The sequence below is a fragment of the Pristiophorus japonicus genome, chromosome 13 (genome assembly GCF_044704955.1).
Source record: "Pristiophorus japonicus isolate sPriJap1 chromosome 13, sPriJap1.hap1, whole genome shotgun sequence".
Taxonomy (NCBI): domain Eukaryota; kingdom Metazoa; phylum Chordata; class Chondrichthyes; family Pristiophoridae; genus Pristiophorus; species Pristiophorus japonicus.
In genome coordinates, this window is record NC_091989.1 from 114,319,542 (window position 1) to 114,342,095 (window position 22,554).

Consider the following 22,554-nt stretch of genomic DNA (forward strand, 5'->3'; position numbering starts at 1 on the left):
TGTTATATATGTAAACTTATATTTACTCTGTACAGCCACCAGAGCGCTCATCCCCTGGAGTCCCAAGGGATCCTGTAATCTCTTGGGAGCACAGGTATTTAAGGAGGCCTCACAGGTTGGAGAAGCACTCTGGTGACCTGAAATAAAAGACTACGGTCACACTTTACTTTGAGCTCACAGTGTTCCATCTGACTCTTTCTCCATACATAACAGAAACTATGCCCCCTAGTTCAAGATTCCGCCTTGATTGGAAACATCCTCTCTGCAGCTATCTTGTTGAGCCCCCTCAGTATCTTATATGTTTCAATAAGATCACCTCTTAAACTCCAATGAGTATAGGCCCAACCTGCTCAACCTTTCCTCATAAGTCAACCCATTCATCTCAGAAATCAACCTACTGAACCTTCTCTGAAATCCCTCCAATACAAGTATATCCCTCCTTAAATAAGGAGACCAAAACTGTACACAGTACTCCAGGTGTGGTCTCACCAATACCCTGTACAGTTGTAGCAAGACTTCTCTGCTTTTATACTCTATCCCCTTTGCAATAAAGGCCAACATTCCATTTGCCTTCCTGAAAATCTACTGCAATAAACCCAATGCACACAGGTCAGTTCTGTCGAGGATTGCATGCAGTTTGTTTTACTGTGTTAATGTTTCATTTGTTTTTAGCATTTGACACAATTGAATCTTTCTTAGACTTGTTTACAACCGGACATCACAGAAAACTTCCAATGCACCTGGGGTGGAGATCCGTGTTCCTGGTTTTGGGAAGACCTACTCCGTGGAATATCTGGATCCATTGAAACTGGCAGGTTTGGTTGGGAAAGCTGGCAAACGTTGTAATTTTTCTAAAGCTTCCTCTCGTAATTAATGCACCTTGAATTCTGTAACTCTGGAGTTGTACAGTGTTGCTGCAGAATAAGGGATCCACTGCAAAGAAAGAAAGGAGTTGCATTTCTATAGCGCCTTTGACGACATTAGGACATCCTAAAGTACTTTATAACCAATTAATACTTTTTGAAATGTATTCACTGTTGTAATATGGGAAACGCGGCAACCAATTTGCGCACAGCAAGCTTCCACAAACAATAATATGATAATGACCGGATAATTTGTTTAGGATTGTTAGTTCTCCTCTCTTTGTCTAAACCAGACTTTTCTAGTTCGTATATCACTCCAGAGTCAGATTTCTCATTCTTTTACTGGGTCAGCATTTACTCTCATGACCATCATTCCATTACCTTCCACGTCAGCTCTTCTCCTCCCCTCTAACATTCAGTATTCTGCGCTCATCCTCATTGTAATAGATAAAACTGCAGCTGCAGAATTAGGGCACCTTGCGCTCCCATATTGGGTACAAGCGCAGTGTATGTATATGTCCCATAGCGAACTCCCCTCTGATCATATCCCTATTGTATCTTACACCTGGGGCCTGAACTTGTTGGAAGCCAAGGCCAGCCCAAGTGCCGCCCAAACGACAGCTGATGGCCGGCGAGAGACCAGGCGGTACTTTGCCAGGAAGATCCTGGTCCCCAGGACCGCCCGACGGCCAAATAATGGCTTACGCCTTCAATCTGGGCGGCAGCAGGCGGGATCTCCCAATCTCGGTGGCAAATGCGTTCCTCGCCAAAGTGCCGCCGAGGATTGAGTCGGGCCCAGGGAGGGGGGGGGAACTCTGAAAAATAAAAATATTCACAATTTAAAAAAAACACCATAATACTTTCAGAGTACCCCATACAGGTAAAACCCTGAAAGAAATAAAATAAAAAAATGTTCACTAACCTTTTTTTGCAGGTCTTCTTACTTATTGTTGGGGTTAGACCTGCCTCTACGCAGTGGTCCTTCCCCCTGTTCCGCTGACTCCCACCCGCACCAATATGACAGCTCGGCGGGCGGGAGATCACTTACGTGACTTGGCCGCCAGAGGCCGTCAGCGGGCGGTTCCCGGCGGGACTCCCCTCCTGCCGGATGCAGACCTGGGGGGGGGATTCTGCCACCGAGGGGAGAGCGGCTAAAAAACTCGGCAGCAGCCGGAGGCAGTGGGCGGTAAGGCCACCAATTTTGGGCCCCTGATGTCTTAGGAACATAGGAACAGGAGTAGGCCATTCAGCTCCTCAAACCTGTTCCACCATTCAATTAGATCATGACTGGTCTGGATCTTGGTTCCATGTACCCGCCTTGGTTCCATATCCCTTAATATCCTTACCGAACAATAATCTATCAATCTCAATTTTGAGAATTTTTCAATTGACCCCCAGCCTCAACAGCTTTTTGAGGGAGAGAGTTCCAGATTTCAATTGCCTTTTGTCTGAAAAAGTACTTTCTGACATAACCCCTGAATGCCCTAGGTCTAATATTAAGGTTTTGCCCCCTTGTTCTGGACTTCCCCCACCAGTGGAAATAGATTCTCACTATCTTCCCTTTAAATCCTTTAATCATTTTAAACTCTTTAATTTTCCAAGCTCAAGGAATACAAGCTAAATCTATAAAACCTGTCTTCATAATTTAACCCTCCGTCATTCTAGTGAGCCCGCTCTAAGGCCAACATATCCTTCCTGAGCTATGGTGCCGATTCAGAGAAGAAAATCACGTCACCGGATGACTTTTGAATAACAAAGCCTGCCCCCTGCTCCCACAGATAACAACTCCCACTAGTAGTCATCTACACAGGAGCAACAAGGTACATGCCTCTACAAGAGTGGTCATCAAGAGGACCATGGGGATCCTACTGGCATGCTGTCACTGCTGGCCAGGTCAGGAGGGGCTCTGCAGTATGCTCCAGATCATGTAGCCTGCTGTGCCCTGCACAACATTGCCATACAAAAAGGGTTGGATTCTGACGTCACCGGGGTCGAGACCATTGGAACGACATGGAGGAGAGCATCACAATCGCCCGCATCAGAGGGCTCCTCAGTAACTGCTGCGAGGGGCATCAGATCACATCTTAGCATGGAAGTTTTATGTGTAATGCAGTCTACCTCTGACACCAGAGCCTCACCTCCTTCTCCCCCATTTATAAATAAAAGGACAATCCCTCAATCCACTACCCACCATACAACATGACAACATATCTCTTTGTCTCTACATGAACGTTTGAATAATCATCGCCTGAGTGAATAAGTTAGCACCAAATAAGTGTGCCTTTTTGTATACGACTCTAACCTCCATAAATATCAAAGCTCAATGTCAGAGGACATTCTATCATATTATAATGAAGCCCAAAATGAGCAGGTGCCACCCTACTCTTTCTGAACACTATCAGTTGCCGCAGATCCTCAGAGACTGACCTTGCAGCCTGCATGTAGGTATAATGTTCCTCGATCCTCCTCCTGTTCAGGTGAGTACCCATGCAATCTGGGCCCCACAGCTCCAAAACCAACAGGCAGCCCTCTCCACAGCCTCCATTGGGAAGGTGGCACATCCTCACCCACTTCCCACTCCTCCGGCTCCCTCGTGCTCTGTGAATCATCCGATGCCACATCCTCACTAATACTATCTAATTCCCCCCACCCCACCCCATGTGAAAATATTTGAGCTGGTCGATGTGAGTGAAGAAGCAATTGACACAGGATGCAAGTTGGTAAAGTTTGGGGGCAGTGGAAGACAAGGCAAGATATCTCTGCAGGAACTCAAGGATAGGCTAGAGTTGGACTTCATCACCTTCATCTCCCTCTTCATTATCATAGTTCACAAGGAGGATGTTGTGTCTCTGTCATTCTTCCTGCTCCTCGTCATCATCTTCCTTCTCTTGAGCTCTACGTTGCTGTGGTGGGTCTGGAGAAAAGGAGGGTAGAATCTAAGAATGGGTGAGCCTTACCACCTTGGGATTAAGGGGACAGAGAAGAGGGTGGACTATTTATAAAGGACCCGTTTATGATTTTGCTGCGGATACTGCACAGAGGGAATCTTCCCCTGACCCATCATGTGTTGCTATATACACAGTGAAATACAAACTTCGAAGATCTTCATTGAGGTGGCTTTCAGCACTGCTATTTATTAGGCCCATGTTTTGCAGTTTAGTAGGTCCATACTTTGCTCTTTATTAGGTCTATGTTCTGCTGCTTCGCCTCTGGTGTTCTCTAATACAAGGCAATACAACGCAAAACATAAGCAAGACTACAAAAGAGAAAGCCAAGCTTGAGCCAACTGTCTAATCATAATTTCAGACCCATATTCTATCATAATTTGGAACATTTTCCTTTCAGGCCATGAAGAATTTTGCTGCCCGAAGGGTAAAACTGCTGTAGAAAGGGCGCCCATTATAGAATTCCATTTAAATCCACAATGCCAGTTTTATGCCCGGACGGCAGGTTGAAAATCTACCTCACCTTTTATTAATCAGGTATATGTTGGACATGTTGGGCAGTTCCCTGTGTACAGAAACTGCTGTTTTGTTTTGACAGGATATTTGCACACGTTGGTGCAGTTCTTGGTAAATGTGGGCTATGTTCGTGATGAGACCGTTCGAGCGGCCCCTTATGACTGGAGGGTGGCAGCATGTGAGTACAGATAATGGACACCTTGTCAAGCCATTGCTCTTCCGACAAAATGCTAACCAGGTGAAAAATATTACCACTGAATTCTGAAGGTAGACTTTAGTGGCAGCTCAGCACATAATATTATAGCACAGAAGGAGGCTATTCAGCCCATCATGTCTGTGCTGGCTCTTATAAAGAGCTATCCAATTTGTTCTCCCCCACTCTTTCCCCATAGCCATGTAAATTTTTCCTGTGCAGGTAAAAGCCGATTCCCTTTTGAAAATTACGATTGAATCTGCTTCCACCATCCTTTCAGGCAGGCAGTGCATTCAATACCATAACAACTCACTGTGTTAAAAAAGGTTCTGCTCATCTTCGCTCTGGTTCTTTTGCCAATTATTTTAATTTCTGGCTGCCGACCCTCCCGCCAATGGAAACAGTGTCTCCTGTTATTATCAAATAAAAAACAATGAACTCCTTCCTTCCTCCTACCAGGTTCTAACTTAAAAAGAATGTTGAAGTTAACCTTCTGTCATTTTTTTTAATTTTCTCATCCTGTTCCTCTTCCCGTGGTCTCTCCACCGCAAACTATCGTCACTATGCCAGTCTCCTGCTTTCAGGCCTCCACCAATACCAATGCCATGAGGATTGTGTCAGAATGGAATTGGGTGACCTATTCTCTGGGGAAACAACGAAGCGATGAATCTGCTCCTGTCAATTAACTTTACAAAAAAAGTTAAGCTGAGTACAAAAAAGGAAAACTGGTTCTTGTTAGTAAATGTTCTTTTTCTCAAATTACTGATGGGACTAACTTAACCCCTGGTCTGTATCCAGCAGCAAGGATGGGACTAGTAACTCATGGGATTATACAGCACAGAAACAGGCCATTCGGTCCAACCAGTCCATGCCGGCGTTTATGCTCCACACGATCCTCCTCCCGTCTTTCCTCATCTAACTCTATCAGCGTAACCTGTTATTCACTTCTCCCTCATATGGTTATCTAGCCTCCCCTTAAATGCATCTGTACTATTCGCTTCAACCACTCCCTGTGGTGGCGAGTTCCACATTCTCACCACGCCCTGGGTAAAGAAGTTCCTTCTGAATTCCCTATTTGATTACTTGGTGACTATCTTATATTGATGGCCTCTAGTTTTGCTCTTCACAGGGTGAAAAGCCATAGACATAAACTCCGTCCTTACCAAGCCCTGAAACAGTACACTGGAGCGCTAATGTCAAGTGTTGCTGCCAATTGTAACACTTGGCACTTTCTGTTTGACAGATGAGCAAGAGGAATATTTTGACAAACTGAAGAAAATGATTGAGGAAATGCATGCGGCCTATGGCAAGCCTGTTTACCTGCTGGGCCACAGCATGGGCAATCTGTACATCTTGCACTTCCTAAACGAACAGCCGCAGGAATGGAAAGACAAATTCATTCACGGATTCATCTCGTTCGGAGCTCCGTGGGGGGGAAGCGTTAAATCTCTCGCCGCGCTTGCTTCAGGTATCAATCCTTTATGTATATTTATTCTGCTTTTAAAGTCCCATGTATGGGATGGAGCTGTAAATGAAACGATAAAACCTAAGAACTTGTTTTCTGTCATCATGCAGTTGGAAAATATGTTGTAAAAATCTGCTTTCCTAATTTCCTTTTTAATTTCATCCCTGCACTTTCTATACTCCTCTAGGGTTTCTGCAGTATTGAGTCCTCGATATCTGTCATAATCTTCCCTTTTTTTCTTTATCTTACCCTGCATGCCCCTTGACATCGAGGGGGCTCTAGATTTCTTAGTCCCACCCTTTTTCTTTAAGGGAACATACTTGCTCTGAACCCTCACTATCTGCCTCCCACTGCTCTGACACTGATTTACCTCCCAGTAGCTGTTTCCAGTCCACTTTGGCTAAATCACATCACAGTTTAGTAAAATTGACTTTTCTCAATTTAGAACTTTTGTTCCTGGTCTATCTTTGTCTTTTTCCATAACTACCCTAAATCTAACTGAATTATGATCACTACCACCAAAATGCTCTCCTACTGATACCCTTTCCAGCTGCTCAGTTCATTCCCTAAAACTAAGTCCAGAACCACCCCGTATCTTATTGGGCTTGCTACATACTGGCTAAAAAAGTTCTCCAGAATGCATTTTAAGAATTCTGCAGCCTCTGTACTTTTCACACTAATTTTATCCCAGTTAATAATAGGGTAGTTGAAATCCCCTACTATTACTGCTCTATAGTTTTTGAACTTCTCAGAAATTTGCCTAATTTTTGCTCTGTTATTTGGGGGTCTATAGCAGTATGATTGCCCTCTGTGTGTACTTCAGTTCTACCCATATCATCCCTTCTCACAGCTGTAGTTGTTTCTTTAATCAATACTGCAAACCCCCCTCCTTTTTTAACCCCCTCTCTATCCCGTCTGAAAATCCTGTAACCAGGAATGTTGAGCTGCCATTCCTGCCTTTCTTTCAGCCATGTCTCAGTACTAGCTATAATATCACATGTCTATCTGTACCCTCAGCTTATCTGCCTTATTCTCCAGACTCCTTGCATTAAAGTATATACCATTTAGCACTGCCAAGCTCCCTTGTTGTCAATTTTCTAGCCTTTGTTTCGTCTGCCTTCCAAACTCGTTTACCAATTTTCCACCTTTCATTTCCAACTTTGCTTCTCTCCCTTCTGAATCTACTATGAGGTTCCCATTCCCCTGCCAAGCTAGTTTAAACTTTCCCTAACAGCATTAGCAAATCCTCCCGAGGATATTGGTCCCGGCACTGTTGAGGTGCAACCCGTCCGACTTGTATAGGTCCCACCTCCCCCAGAAATGATCCCATTGCCTCAGGAATCTAAAGCCCTAAACACGGCAGCCAATTTGCACACAGAAAGCTCCCACAAACAGCAATGTAATAATGATCAGCTAATCAGTTTTAGTGATGTTGGTTGAGGGATAACGGAATCCAGATAGTCTTTTCTTGCTCAATAGAATGATAGAAAGCAGATTATTGCACAGATTTTCAACTTGCTGCCCAGGTGTTAAACAGATGTTGTGGATGCCCCTCCCCCACTCCCCTTCCCTTCCCCACCCCGGTTATAGAAACCACCTAATTCACATTTCCTTTGACATCAATGAAGATCGGACAGTTTCTATACTGGGCACCCGATCTACGTCAAGTTTACCCCCTGAAAATCTACTCCCTGGTGTCTTTTGTATGCAGGTACAGCAAGTAATCAGCAAGGCAAATGGACTGCTGGCCTTTATTGCAAGGGGGATAGAGTATAAAAGCAGAGAAGTCCTGCTACAAATGTACAGGGTATTGGTGAGGCCACACCTGAGAGTACTGAGTACAGTTTTGGTCTCCGTATTTAAGGAAGGATATACTTGTGTTGGAGGCTGTTCAGAGAAGGTTCACTAGGTTGATTAAAGAGATGAGGGGGTTGACTTATGAAGATAGATTGAGTAGGTTGGCACTATACTCATTGGAGTTCAGAAGAATGAGAAATGATCTTATCAAAACATATAAGATAACGAGAGGGCTCGACAAGTTGGATGCAGAGAGGATATTTCCACTCATAGGGGAAACTAAAACTCGGGGGCATAGTTTCAGAATAAGGGGCCGTCCATTTAAAACTGAGATGAGGAGGAATTTCTTCTCTCAGAGGGTTGTAAATCTATGGAATTCTCTGCCGCAGAGAGCTGTGGAGGCTGGGCCATTGAATATATTTAATGCGGAGATAGACAGATTTTTGAGCGATAAGGGAATAAAGGGTTATGGGGAGTGGGCAGGGAAGTGGAGCTGAGTTCATGATCAGATCAGCCATGATCTTATTAAATGGCGGAGCAGGTTCGAGGGGTCAAATGGCCTACTACTGCTCCTATTTCTTGTGTTCTTTCATGGCTCGAAATGAAAATGTTCCAAATACGATAGACTATATGAGTCTATAGGCAGTTGATTCAAGTTTGACTTTCCCTTCTACACCAATATCTCCTATGATGGTTCCTGTCTGTGCACATGGGGACTAACAATTATCCCGGCTTCCTTCATGTTGTTGATAACGGCTTGGCCTCCTGCTGCATTGCTTCAGATAGGCAGAAACTATTGCGCACACACCAGAAATTTGACAGGCTATTCTCACAAACCAAATTTATTTGCAAAATCAGGTCGAATTTAGAGAATACCAATGCAGAGAGAACTGGGTTTTATAACATGCAGTTTGGCCAAACCAAATTAGTAATAATACTGTGGAAGTTGAATTCCTGGAGTGTGTATGAGATGGTTTTTTAGACCAGTATGTTGAGGAGCCTACTAGGGAACAGGCTATCCTAGATTGCGTATTGTGCAATGAGAAGGGGTTAATTTAGGGAAGAGTGACCATTACATGATTGAATTCTTTATTAAGATGGAAAGTGAAGTAGTCCAATCCAAAACTAGGGTCCTAAATCTAAACAAAGAAAACTACGAAGATATGAGGAATGAATTGGCTATGATAGATTGGGAAGATTCATTAAAAGGCATGATGGTGGCTAGGCAATGGCTAACATTTAAGGAACGAATGCATGAATTCAGCAGTTATACATTCCTTTCAGGCACAAAAACACAAAAGGAAAATGGCCAACAAAAGAGGATAGTATTAGATCCAAAGAGGAGTCAAACAAGGTTGCCAGAAAAAGTAGCAAGCCTGAGAATTGGGAGCAGTTTAGAATTCAGCAAAAAGGGGCCAAGAGATTGATTAAGAGGGGAAAAATAGAGTATGAGAGTAAACTTGCAAAGAAATAAAAACCGACTAAAAAAAGTTTCTAAAAGTAAATAAAAAGAAAAAGATTAGTGAAGACAAATGTAGGTCCTTTACAGTCAGAAATGGGAGAATTTATAATGGGGAACAAGGAACAGGCAGAACAATTAAATAAATACTTTGGTTCTGTCTTCACACAAATAACGTCCCAGAAATGCTGGGGAACTAAGGGTCTAGTGAGCAAGAGGAATTAAAGGAAATGATTATTAGTAAGAAGATAGTGCTGGAGAAAGTAATGGGACTGATGGCCGAGAAATCCCCAGGGCCTGATAATCTGCATCCCAGAATACTAAAAGAGGTAGCCATGGAAAGAGTGGATACATTGGTTGTCATCTTCCAAAATTCTATAGATTATGGAACAGTTCCTGCAGATTGAAGGGTGGCAAATGTAACCCCACTAATTAAAAAAGGAGGGGGAAAGAAAACAGGGAACTACAGACGGTTAGTCTAACATCAGTAGTAGGGAAAATGCTAGAGTCTATTATAAACGTGGTAACGGCACACTTAGATAATATCAACAGGATTATAGACAAAGTCAACATGGATTTATGAAAGGAAATTCGTGTTTGACAAACCTACTAGAGTTTTTTGAGGATGTCACTGATAGAATAGATAAGGGAGAACTAGTGGATGTAGTGCATTTGGATTTTCAGAAAGCCTTTGATAAAGTCCCACATAAGAGGTTCCTGTGCAAAATTAAAGCACACAGGATTGGGGGTAATATACTGGCATGGATTGAAAATTGGTTAACTGACAGGAAACAGAGAGTAGGAATAAACGGGTCTTTTTTGACGTGGCGGGCAATGACTAGTGAGGTACCACAGGGATCAGTGCTTGGGCCTCAGCTATTCACAATATATATAAATGATTTGGATGATGGAACCAAATGTAATATTTCCAAGTTTGCTGACGACACAAAACTAGGTTGAATTGTGAGGAGGATGCAAAGACGCTGCAAGGCGATTTAGATAGGTTGAGTGAGTGGACAAAGGCATGGCAGATGCAGTATAAAGTGGATAAATATGAAGTTATCCACTTTGGTAGGAAAAACATAGAAACAAAGTATTATTTAAATGGTGATAGCTTGGGAAATGTTGATATACAAAGGGACCTGGGTGTCTTTGTACACCAGTCATTGAAAGCAAACATGCAGGTACAGCAAGCAGTTAGAAAGGCAAATGGTATGTTGGCCTTCATTGCAAGAGGATTTGAGTACAGGATCAAGGGGTACAGTTATACAGGGCCTTGATGAGACCACGCCTGGAGTATTGTGTGCAGTTTTGGTCTCCTTACCTAAGAAAGGATATACTTGCTATAGAGGGAGTGCTTCAACAGACTGATTCGTGAGATGGCAGGACTGTCGTATGAGGAGAGATTCAGGCCTGTATTCACTAAAGTTTAGAAGAATGAGAGGGGATCATTGAAACATATAAAATTCTGATGGGGTTGGATGGACTGGATGCGGGGAGGATGTTTCCCCTGGCTGGAAAGTCTAGAACAAGGGGTCACAGTCTCAGGATACGGGGTAGAAAATTTAGGACTAAGTTGAGGAGAAATTTCTTCACTCAGAGGGTGGTGAACCTGTGGAATTCTCTACCACATAAAGCTGTGGAGGCAAAGTCACTGAATATATTTAAGAAAGAGATAGATAGATTTCTAGACACATATGGCATCAAGGGTTATGGGGAGAAAGCGGGAATATGGTGTTGAGATAGAGGATCAGCCATGATTATATTGAATGGTGGTGCAGGCTTGAAGGGCCGATTGGCCTACTACTGCTCCTATTTTCTATGTTTCTATGTTTCTATGTTCACCAGATCTCTCATCCAATCCTTCTCCAGCAGTTAGAACAGACTTGTGCAATGAGAGAGAATGCTGAGAACTGGCCTAACGAATGCTGACAGTCCAATCTTCTCCTGTCCCTTGGTAACTGGTGTTAGCCATCTTCCCTGGGTAGAGAAATTCTGGTGCAATCTGTGAGCCGTATGGAACTCTTTTGATTGAACATCCTTCAGAATGCAGCAAGTATTAAACAATGTGCAGGTAGATTCTTCTTTTTGCTGCTCAATGTTTTGGGGGGGAAATGGGAAACAGATTGGGGGGCAGATTTTCAACTTGCTCCTCGGGCGTAAAGCTGGTGTTGCGGATTGGCTGCCATTATAGAATCCTCCTCATTTTCATTTCCATTCAAATCAGGGCACAAAATCGTTTTCAAAGCGACCATTTGCAACAGCGTTTAATTTATTTTCTCCAAATCCCTCCCACAGACCCTCTGGTTAATCCACACTCGAAATCTAGAACATTATGTTCACCAAGTTTAAACTTGTTTTGTTCACTGACATACAGAGCACTCACCTCACAGTCCTTGGCCTGGGCCGTGAACAGCACAGAAAGAAAATGCTATCGAGTCCAATTCAATTGGAAACTTTCAACTTTAGTGTCTCAGTGAAGTGGGGTTAAATCCTTTTATCTTTCAAGTGGCATAATTATGTTAATGAATAGTATTGGTTGCAAATGAGTTATGGTTTAATGCTACTCTCAGTGGAGGAACACTTCATTTGTGCTCAGGTAACAAAATTATAAACCTGTTTATAAAGGATTGTGCTGTACAGAGGAAATTATTGCCTCAGTTTTATCAGAAAGTTAAATAGAAGCCTGTAAGATCTGTGTTGAGGTGTTGAGATAGTAGAACAAAAGAAAACTTACATTTATATAGCACCTTTCACAACCTCAGGAAGTCCCAAAGTGCTTTACAGCCAGTGAAGTACTTTTGAAATATAGTAATTGTTGTAATGTCGGAAACATGGCAACCAATTTGCTCACAGCCAGGTCCCACAAACAGCAATGAAATAAATGACCAGATTATCTGTTTTCAGTAATGCTGATTAAGGGATACCAGGACACTGTGGGGAATTCCCCCGTTTTTAAAAAAAATAATGCCATGGGATCTTTTATATCCATCTGAGAGGGCAGATGGAACCTCGGTTTAACCTCTCAAAACTACATTTACGAGGGTGTAGCACTCCCTCAGTACTGCACTGAAGTGTCGGCCAAGCATTATGTACTCAAGTCTCAAGGAGTAGGACTTGAACCCACAATCTTCTGACTCAGAGACGAGAGTGCTACCAGAGGGTGCAGGGAAGGATACAGAGCTAAGGATGATGTAATCGATGCATTGATTGACAGGGAAGCGATGGAGGTCGGCAACATCAGGGTGACTGACATTCTGTGCAGAACAGGATGTGGGCAGCGGAGCTCTGGGTGAATTGGAGTTCATATGGTTGAAGCTCAGAAAGCCATCGAGGAGGTGTAGGAAAAGTTGTGTCTGGAGGTGACAAAGACATAGGTGAGGGTTACAACAGCAATGGGGGTGAGATTGGGGCAGAGACGGGCAATGTTTTGGAAGTGGAAGTAGATGGTCTAGGTGATGGACTGGACATAGTGATTGAAACTTGGCCCAGGGTACACCAAAATTGGATGCTATCGGGTTGAGCTTGAGTGGATTTCCAGGAACGGAATGGAATCAGGGGCTGGGACTTGGAATTCTGGAGGGAGATGACCATAGCTGAGCTGCAAGAAGTTCTGGTCCATCCACAACTTGATGCTGGATAAGCAGTTGGGCAGCGCAGCAACTGTCATGGAATGTAGGTTGGTAGTGAGAAGCTAAAGCTGGCTATCACCAGCATATATGTGAATGTTGACCCAATGCTTTACCAAGGGGAAACCTATAGACAAGGAATAGGAAAGGCCCAAGGCCCAAGGAGCACTGGAGATGACCATGTGGTCATGGGAGAAGCAGTGATTGCAAGGAAATGTGTTGGGTATTGTTGGAACAGGAGCTGGAACCATGAGAGAACAGTGCTATGGAGGTAGACCATTAAGGACAGAGGATAAAAGAGGATGGTCTGGTTGATCATGCCCAAAGCTGCAGAGAGGTCAAGGAGATAGTACACTATGGCCAGGGTCACACAGAATATTTTGACTTTTAATCTTAGCACTTACTTAGAATTACATAGGAAATACTGCACAGAAACAGACCATTCAGCCCAACTAGCATGTGCCGGTGTTTATACTACTCACGCGTCTCTTTTCTCTCATGTAATCGTCTAGTTTCCTTTTGATAGCATCTAAGATATTTGCCTCAGCCACTTCCTGTGGTAGCGATTTCCACATCCTAACCACTGCCTGAGTAAAGAAATGTCTCTTTATTTCACTATTGGATTTGTTGCCAATTATCTTGTAGTTATTGCCCTAGTTTTATATTCTCCCACAAATGGAAACATTCTCTCCGTATTTATCCTGTCCAACCCATTCATAACTTTAAACACATCGATCAGGTCTCCTCTAAGTCTTCTCTTTTCTAAAGAAAAAATCCCCAACGTGTTCAATCTTTTCTGAAAGCTGTAATCTCTCAGTTCTGGTACCATCCTCGTAAATCTTGTTTGCACCTTATCCAGTGCTTTGATGTCCTTTTTATAGTATGGAGACCAGAACGGTGCACAGTACAATGCAGCCTGACCAGGGCCTATACATGGTTAACATAACTTCACTACTTTTGAATTCTATACCCCTAGAAATAAATCCCAGTGCTTTGTTAGCATATTTAACTGCTTTGCTGACCTGCGATGCTGCTTTTAATGGTTTGTTCACCTGTATCCCTCGATTCCTTTGCTCCTCTGCCCACTTCAGTTTTTTATTTTCTAAAGTAGCATGGGCCAGATGGAAGCCAGATTGAAGGAATTGAAACAGGGAGAGGGAGGACTGGAAACTGCAGGAAATGACTGAAAACACAATCACCATTTAACCATTGTTGGCTGGGTATTACTGGTATATATTTTAATAAACCAGTATAGATTTCTTGATTTTGGAAAAGCATAAATGGATAAATATAAATACACATATATATACATGGAACATAGCTGTAGGAAGATTGTGAAGGTGAGTAACTGAAATAATAAGCTAATAGTTTCCAACTTGGCTGAGACTCTGAACTGAACCATTTAAAATGTTTACAAGTGTTACTATATGGTACCTGCTGCATGGAGTGATGTTTAGAGTTGAGACCGGTAATTTTCCACCTGGGGAGTTTGTAATGTCAGCTCAGCTACTTGAAGGCTGGTCCCAAAGCAAGAGAGAGTCTTCACCCACTGGGAGAGAGCTGGAGGATTAGCAAACCAGAGGTGCTCTATGCACTTTAAGCGTCCAGCAACTGAATAATATTGGTAGATGCAAGGGCATCTTCCGGAACTTTCAGTGAGGAGGTAGTTCCTGGCATGCGGTGTGGAGGTGGATCTAGGAGTAGCTCATGGTATGGGGGGAGGTTAGATCTGGGAGTGGTTCATGGTATGGGGGGAGGGGGAGGTAGATCTGGGAGTGGTTCATGGTATGGGGGGAGGGGGAGGTAGATCTAGGAGTGGTTCATGGTATGGGGGGAGGAGGTGGATCCAGGAGTGGTTCATGGTATGGGGGGAGGGGGAGGTAGATCTAGGAGTGGTTCATGGTATGGGGGGAGGAGGTGGATCCAGGAGTGGTTCATAGTATGGGGGTGGACCTGTCCTCACTAGCCACCTCTGTCCCCTCCCCCTGGCAATATTTACCGCCTCCAGAATAAAATCCAATCTCTTCCCTCTAGTAGCATAACATCAATGCAGCACAAATACACTTGATTGAGATATTTAAGATTATGAAAATCTGTCCAGGTGGATAGATGAGTTGAGCTAGATGGGTTTGGGTCAGCCAGGGACATGTGTGTAAGTAATGTAAGCATGGAACTAGGTTAGATGTCAGGAGTCTTTTCTTTTTGCAGTTGGCCATTGACCTTTGGAACACCTGGCTGGTTCGTGCAATGAGTGTGGATTCATTGCAAACATTCATAAGGGAGCTGGACGAGTTCCTAGTTGTGGTGGTATGACAGTTTACAAAAGATGGGTGGAAAAACAAAATATAATGCGGTCAAAGTCTATAAATAGGCAGTACTGTGGAAAATGAAATTGAATACAGGTAACTGAAAGGTATTAGACATGGGATGAGAAAAATAGGAAGCACACTGTCTAAGTGAGGTTAAAGGATATAGGAGTGTGGTTGCCGCATAGTTTGTCCATACACTGTGGGTCAGTAATGAATGAAGCTAAAAGAATGCTGTGTCTTACAGCCAGATCACGACAGTATAAATCTAAGGCTAGCATGATAAAACTTTACCATTCTATGGTCAGGCCAACTCTCAGTACTATGTTCAGTTATGGTCAGTGAGACACAAAGGAAACATTTAGCCCTGAAAGCAATGCAGGAAGAGCCATAAGGCTGATCCCTATTGGCAGACAACTACATTATGGACACAGTCTGGGAAAATTCAGACCATCCAGCATTGAAAGGAAACAGTTGATGCATTGGTGATCATTTTCCAACAGTCTATTGACTCTGGATCAGTTCCTATGGACTGGAGGGTAGCTAATGTAACACCACTTTTTAAAAAAGGAGGGAGAGAGAAAACGGGTAATTATAGACCGGTTAGCCTGACATCAGTAGTGGGGAAAATGTTGGAATCAATTATTAAAGATGAAATAACAGCGCATTTGGGAAGCAGTGACAGGATCAGTCCAAGTCAACATGGGTTTATGAAAGGGAAATCATGCTTGACAAATATTCTGGAATTTTTTGAGGATGTAACTAGTCGAGATGACAAGGGAGAACCAGTGGGTGTGGTGTATTTGGACTTTCAAAAGGCTTTTGACAAGGTCCCACACAAGAGATTGGTGTGCAAAATCAAAGCACATGGTATTGGGGGTAATGTACTGACGTGGATAGAGAATTGGTTGGCAGACAGGAGGCAGAGAGTCGGGATAAACGGGTCCTTTTCAGAACGGCAGGCAGTGACTAGTGGGGTGCCGCAAGGCTCAGTGTTGGGACCCCAGCTATTTACAATATACATTAATGATTTAGATGAAGGAATTGAGTGTAATATCTCCAAGTTTGCAGATGACACTAAACTGGGTGGCGGTGTGAGCTGTGAGGAGGACACTAAGAGGCTGCAGGGTGACTTGGACATGTTAGGTGAGTGGGCAAATGCATGGCAGATGCAGTATAATGTGGATAAATGTGAGGTTATCCACTTTGGGGGCAAAAACACGAAGGCAGAATATTATCTGAATAGTGGCAGATTAGGAAAAGAGAAGGTGCAACAAGACCTGGGTGTCATGGTTCATCAGTCATTGAAAGTTGGCATGCAGGTACAGCAGGCGGTGAAGAAGGCAAATGGTACGTTGGCCTTCATAGCTAGGGGATTTGAGTATTGGAGCAGGAGGTCTTACTGCAGTTGTACAGAACCTTGGTGAGGCCTCACCTGGAATATTGTGTTTAGTTTTGGTCTCCTAATCTGAGGAAGGACGTTCTTGCTATTGAGGGAGTGCAGCGAAGGTTCACCAGACTGATTCCCGGGATGGCTGGACTGACATATGAGGAGAGATTGGATCGACTGGGCCTTTATTCGCTGGAGTTTAGAAGGATGAGAGGGAATCTCATAGAAACATATAAAATTCTGACAGGACTGGACAGGTTAGATGTGGGAAGAATGTTCCCGATGTCCAGAACCAGGGGACACAGTCTAAGGATAAGGGGTAAGCCATTTAGGACTGAGATGAGGAGAAACTGCTTCACTCAGAGAATTGTTAATCTGTGGAATTCCCTAACGTAGAGAGTTGTTGATGCCAGTTCATTGGATATATTCAAGAGTGAGTTAGATGTAGCCCTTACAGCTAAAGGGATCAAGGGGAATGGAGAGAAAGCAGGAAAGGGGTACTGAGGTGAATGATCAGTCATGATTTTATTGAATGGTGGTGCAGGCTCGAAGGGCCGAATGGCCTACTCCTGCACCTATTTTCTATGTTTCTATGTTTCTATGATCTTATTGAATGGCGGTGCAGGCTCGAGGGGCCGAATGGCCTACTCCTGCTCCTATTTCTTATGTTCTTATGTTCGTATGTTCTTATCCAACCGGCAGAAAGTGGAAGTGTAGTTAGCTTTGTGAAGACCTTCTGTTAGCTAGTGTTCTGCAATAGTAATTATGGCTGTTAAAATAAAAAGGGTCTGAAATGCCCCACACCCCAATTGGGGGTGATAAACTTCCGGGCCAGGACTTTTATCGCCCTGTCTCCGGCAAGACACTTTTCACCTGGGAGAGAGGGACGTTACCGCTCCCGGGAAATTGCAGAGTTTGCAGAGGTGCCGCAATATCAGCACCACGCCCCATGGTTAGCACTCCGGGCGCGGTGACACCCTCACCGCCCCACACCGACCCCTTAACGTCCCATGGGGGAAATTGCCCGCAGGCCGCGAGACTGGCGGACATCAGCTCTTGGGGCGCTCCTTAAAGGAGAGGGTGCCAGCTCCCCGGGCTGCCATCTTTTTTTGTCTGCTGACTGTTGGGCTGGCTCAACGATAGTAACCCTAGCGTGGTCCAAGCCGCTGTCGTGCAGCCTGGCATGCCATCTTGGGTGTGGGCTGCAGGCCCAGTCGCCGCTGCCCTTCAGCACCCCAATGGCGCCCCAATTACCACGCGTGTGATTGCACCCCACTTCCTTTGAGGGGCGGTAATGGCAATTCCAAACCGTAGAATGTCCCGGCCCCAGAAGATAATCAGGGCGTAGGGCAATTTCAACCCCTTTATACTTTAATAATTGGGTCCGTACTTCTTTGCAGTTTTATGCTTTTCTTTTCCTTTTGGAATAGATAAAAATTCTTTAATTCAGAATGAAGGGACCGTGTGTGTGGTGTCCATGTGTGTGGTGTGCGTATATGTGGGTAAGTGTGTGGGGTGCGTTGATGTGTGGGGTGCATTTGTGTGTGGGATGTGCTTTAGTGTGGAGTGCATGTGCGTGGGGTCCGTATGTTTAGAGTGCAGCTGTGGGTACGTGTGTGGGGTATGTTTGTGTGTGGTGTATGTGGTCCATGTGTGTGTGTAGTCCATGTGTGTGCTGTGCATGTGTGGGGTGCGTGTGCGTATCCAATCTTCTGACACACCAGCGAGTTCACACTGGGGAGGGACTGTTCACCTGCTCAGTGAATGAGAAGCGATTCATTAATTCATCCAGTTGGAGGCACGTGATCCACGTCTAAATAGAGGCGGGAGAACGTGATCCATCTTCCCATCTAGACCACCTTTTCGCCCCCGAACCCACCACCCCTTCAGACCTGGATCACGTTCCTCTCGCATCCCTATTGTTCTCTCCATGCTCTAATCCTCCTGAGTACCTGGAATGACCTGTCACATAGGTTAGTGGAATGAAAAATTTGGCAATCATTCAAAAGATAGTGAGATACTCTGATGGGTTTCTGTGGAAGGATGAGCTGAATGGGGCGGATGGAGGAATAGTCTCCCTCATCTGTACATACCTTTCTGATCTTCTGATCACCAAGAAAGTGCGGTGAGATGTTTATAGATTTCCTAAGACCAATTTCATAAACATAAACCTTAAGAGGGAAGAGAAAACAAATGGAGCGAAATACTTTCCGTGAAAAGGACTCTTCACTCCCTATCTTTTATCATTAAAGAGAAAGGAGATTTCAAGTTTGTGTTTTTCTTCTTCAATACCCATTTACAGGGGACAACTATGGCCTCAGTCTTGACCACCTGAAGATACGGGAGCAGCAACGAATGACGACAACCAGCACATGGCTTCTTCCCAGCAAACGTTCCTGGCCAGCAGACCACGTCTTCATCTCCACCCCGACCTACAACTACACGCACGGTGACTACAGGAAGTTCTTCACTGATATAGGATATGAAGAGGGCTGGTTCAAGTGGCAACACAGCAAAGGTCTTCTGTCTGATCTGCCTCCACCGAGGGTGGAAATGTACTGTATGTATGGAGCTGGAATCCCAACACCAGTGACTTATATATACGATGAAGGCTTTCCTTCCAGGCAACCAGTAGAGATTGTCTATGGCGATGGTGACAACACTGTTAGTATGAAAAGCTTGTCTCTGTGTCGAGAATGGAAGAAGCAGCAGACGCAGAAGGTTCATGTTATAGAATTTCCTGGCTCACGTCATTTAGACACGATTTATGACATTCATGCTTTAGAGGTCATTCAAGGTATAGTGTTAGGAAATTATTCTGAACAACAACACAATTCCAGAAATTAGATGTGGTTTTCTCAGTGATGGGACACCCCCTGATTCACACAGCAAAAATCTTAGATTTCCAACCCTGCCTTTCAACTGGAATGGGCTTCTCTGAGGGGGTACAAAGCCCTTTTCATTGTAATAACTGCACCCACTGCTAGATTCACTGCCACCTTTGGCTGTTTATATACAGGCATTGTGAACTTGCAAGCTACAAGTTCAGTGATGACCATGTCTGCTTAAATGGGCTTTACACGAGGTGTTCTTTCATTTAAGAAATGTAAGCTTAGAAATCAGCAGGGATATTAGCAAGGAAATGCTTAACCAGTTCATCCGGCAGGTCTCTGTATGTTATCTTATATAGAGGCGTTAACCCATTTAAAATAACATATCACATTAACACCTCTTTAACATTCTAGAGTAATGTCACACAAGCGAGTTAAATGTTTGTCTGCTAATATCACCAAGGGTAATTTCTAGAAAGCTCTAGAAAGTTACAGCCTCAGTGAATAGGCTTAATTCAGAGAACGGTCATTTTGTTTAATTGTGATTTTGTTGTTTAAAAAATAAAGTATTCCCAATCCTGAAGAAGATGAATGAGTTCACAGGCAAGCTTTGACTTGTCCATCACAACTTGTCCATATTCGGGGTAAGCATTGTCAGATCGCAGACAAACCACTAGAGGGCACACTTTGAAAAACATCCAAGAGGGAGTGAGCTGCTGTCAGTCCTGTGTGGAAAAGGAATTTGAAATGTTTAAATGTTGAAACATTTCAAAAACTAATGTTTAATGTTGCAGATTTAACTTTTTTTAAAAATGTTTTAATTGTTATATTTTAATGAAAGATTTAACTGGTACAAATGAAGCTGCTGAAGCAGCAATGAAGCTAATCAGGATAGCAGTGGGTGCAGTTATTACAATGAAAAGGCCTTTGTCCCTCCTCAGAGAAGCTCATTCCAGTCTAAAGGCATAGCTTGGAAATCTAAGGTTTATGCTGTCTGGATTAGCTCCTTGCCCCATCCTAAATGATGACATGTGCACACCTCTGTGATTTAAAAGCTGTGGAATCCCTTTATCATGGGTCCATATTGGAATTGAAAACTAAATGTATTTTGTGTAAATGTTAAATCATCTATAAAATGAAAAGTATTGCATCCAACACATGTCCATCATGCCACAACTTTCAGCGGTGTCACGTGTCAGTAGAATGAAAAACATGCACTGGGTTAGACACTGGCCTCTGACCTCTAAAACTCAAGGCCAGATCTCTCCCAACCTCATTAGTTTGTTGGCTGTAAAGGTCCCTCTGTGAAATGAGTTTGGACAATCTCAATCCCATTAGTTAGTGGGCACAGAATGGTGCCTAATTCAGCCCGGACCTGATATTCTCGCTCGGAGAGGCCACAGGATGGCTGGTGTGCAAAATGTCACACTGGTGCAGTCAAAGCCACTTTTCTCAGGTAGGGAATTCAGCAAAGTTTTGGGGCAGTGCAGTGCATCATTCTCTATCGGGCTGCGCTACACCTGACCTGGAAGAACCATGAGCAAAATCTCACTCTACAATGCTTAAGTAGGTAAATAAATAAAGCTGGGAGTTTTACAAAGTCTAACTTTGTTTAGTTTTGAAAGCCAGAAGTAGTGAATAAAGCTGGGCGGCAAAGGAGTCTAACCTACTAAAATAGATGCTGGTTCTGTGGATCCTGTGGAACATTCTAGGTTTAATGGATATTCTTGGAACTGGGTGTGTGATTACACTGAATAAGCCGCATTTTTTGTACTGTTCAAGTGACAAGTCGGGGGTGGGTTGCTGGGTTGTGCACATGGATGAGAGGTATACATCCCCGCTGAAAATATATTTCCTGTCCTAATATCGCCGCCTTTAGCTTGGTGTCAATATTTGTCTTGTGACTAAAAGATTGGTCAAAGAGGTAAGTTTTAAGGAGGGTTTTAAAGGATGGAGAGGGTGAAAGCTGAATAGGTTTGGGAGGGAACTCCAGAGGTTATGGCCAAGACAGCTGAAGACACGGCCACCAATGCTGAATCAATTGGAGCAACGATTCACAAAGGACCAGATTTACACACACAAATACAAAGCGACATAATAACTATCTGCATGTAATATGGGCGAGCAGCTCCTGATATTTACTATCACCTGATTAGGCTATTTTATAGTAAAAATCAGAAAACATAGTAAAGTTTAGTTTGTTTTTTGCTTATTTACATTTTTGCTGCTTTCGCAATTATATCTGCAACAGTAATTAGATTATTTAAGGAGAAATTTTGGATAAAACATTTTGAAATTCAAGGGTTGCATTCAGAACCTTCTTTAAACTAGAATAATAGTACAAACAGTCCTTTTATAATTTTCTATCTGTTGATATGAATAATTACCTTTGGGTAGTGAGTATTGTAATGTATGCACCTGTGAGTATGCTCACAGATTTGTACAGCTGTTGCGATCCCGTCCGAACTGACCCCGGCCTGGACGGAATCCCTCATCAGCATCAAGCCCTGAAGCCTCCCTTGGGAGCTGGTGCCTCACAACTAGAGCCGTCTTCGGGAAATCCCCTCCGTGCCTTTCAGTTTTGCGGGGAGGGGATTCCTGTACGGGCTGCTCTTGCATACTCTGTGCCATCCTCGCCTGCCATCCGGACATGCCATAGCGCACCATCTTGCCGTCCGGAGGAGGCGGGGGTCCCCAATGGAGTGCTCTCTACGCGGGAGTCCTCCCTTTAATTATTGGGGACTTGGCCTGGAGGATGGTGCATGGAGTAGCCCCGTGTAATAAGTTTTTAAGTCGGTTCACGGACTCCCAGGCCGCCTGCGGTCTAGAGGAGTCCGTGTTCCACGTTTTTACTGAATGTGCGAGGTTGCAGCCCCTATTCCATTATTTGAAGGGGCTGCTCCTCAAATTCTGGTTGCACTTCAGTCCCACACTCCTGATCTTAGGCCATCCTGTGCGGAGGGGAACGGGCAGGTCGGAAGGACTCCTCGTGGGACTGCTCCTGGGCATGGCCAAGGAGGCCATCAGCCAGTCCAGGCAGCGGGCGGTCGAGAGGGTCGTTCAACCCAACTGCCTGCCTCTCTTCCGCGGTTATATCCGAGCCAGGGTGTCCACCGGTACACTCGCGGCCTTCTGCGAGAGGTGGGCGCCGGAGGGACTG

The 22,554-nt window shown here is 44.1% G+C and overlaps 1 protein-coding gene across 1 annotated transcript in view; it reads left to right on the forward strand.

Moving 5' to 3' along the window:
• lcat (lecithin-cholesterol acyltransferase) overlaps positions 1–22,554 on the forward strand; it is a 44,409-nt gene that overhangs the window by 16,066 nt on the left and 5,789 nt on the right. The window contains exons 5-8 of the mRNA XM_070896828.1: positions 700–815; positions 4,407–4,502; positions 5,761–5,985; positions 18,866–19,367. Coding sequence (XP_070752929.1) covers positions 700–815; positions 4,407–4,502; positions 5,761–5,985; positions 18,866–19,367 — 939 coding nt within the window. The remainder of the gene's footprint in view (positions 1–699; positions 816–4,406; positions 4,503–5,760; positions 5,986–18,865; positions 19,368–22,554) is intronic.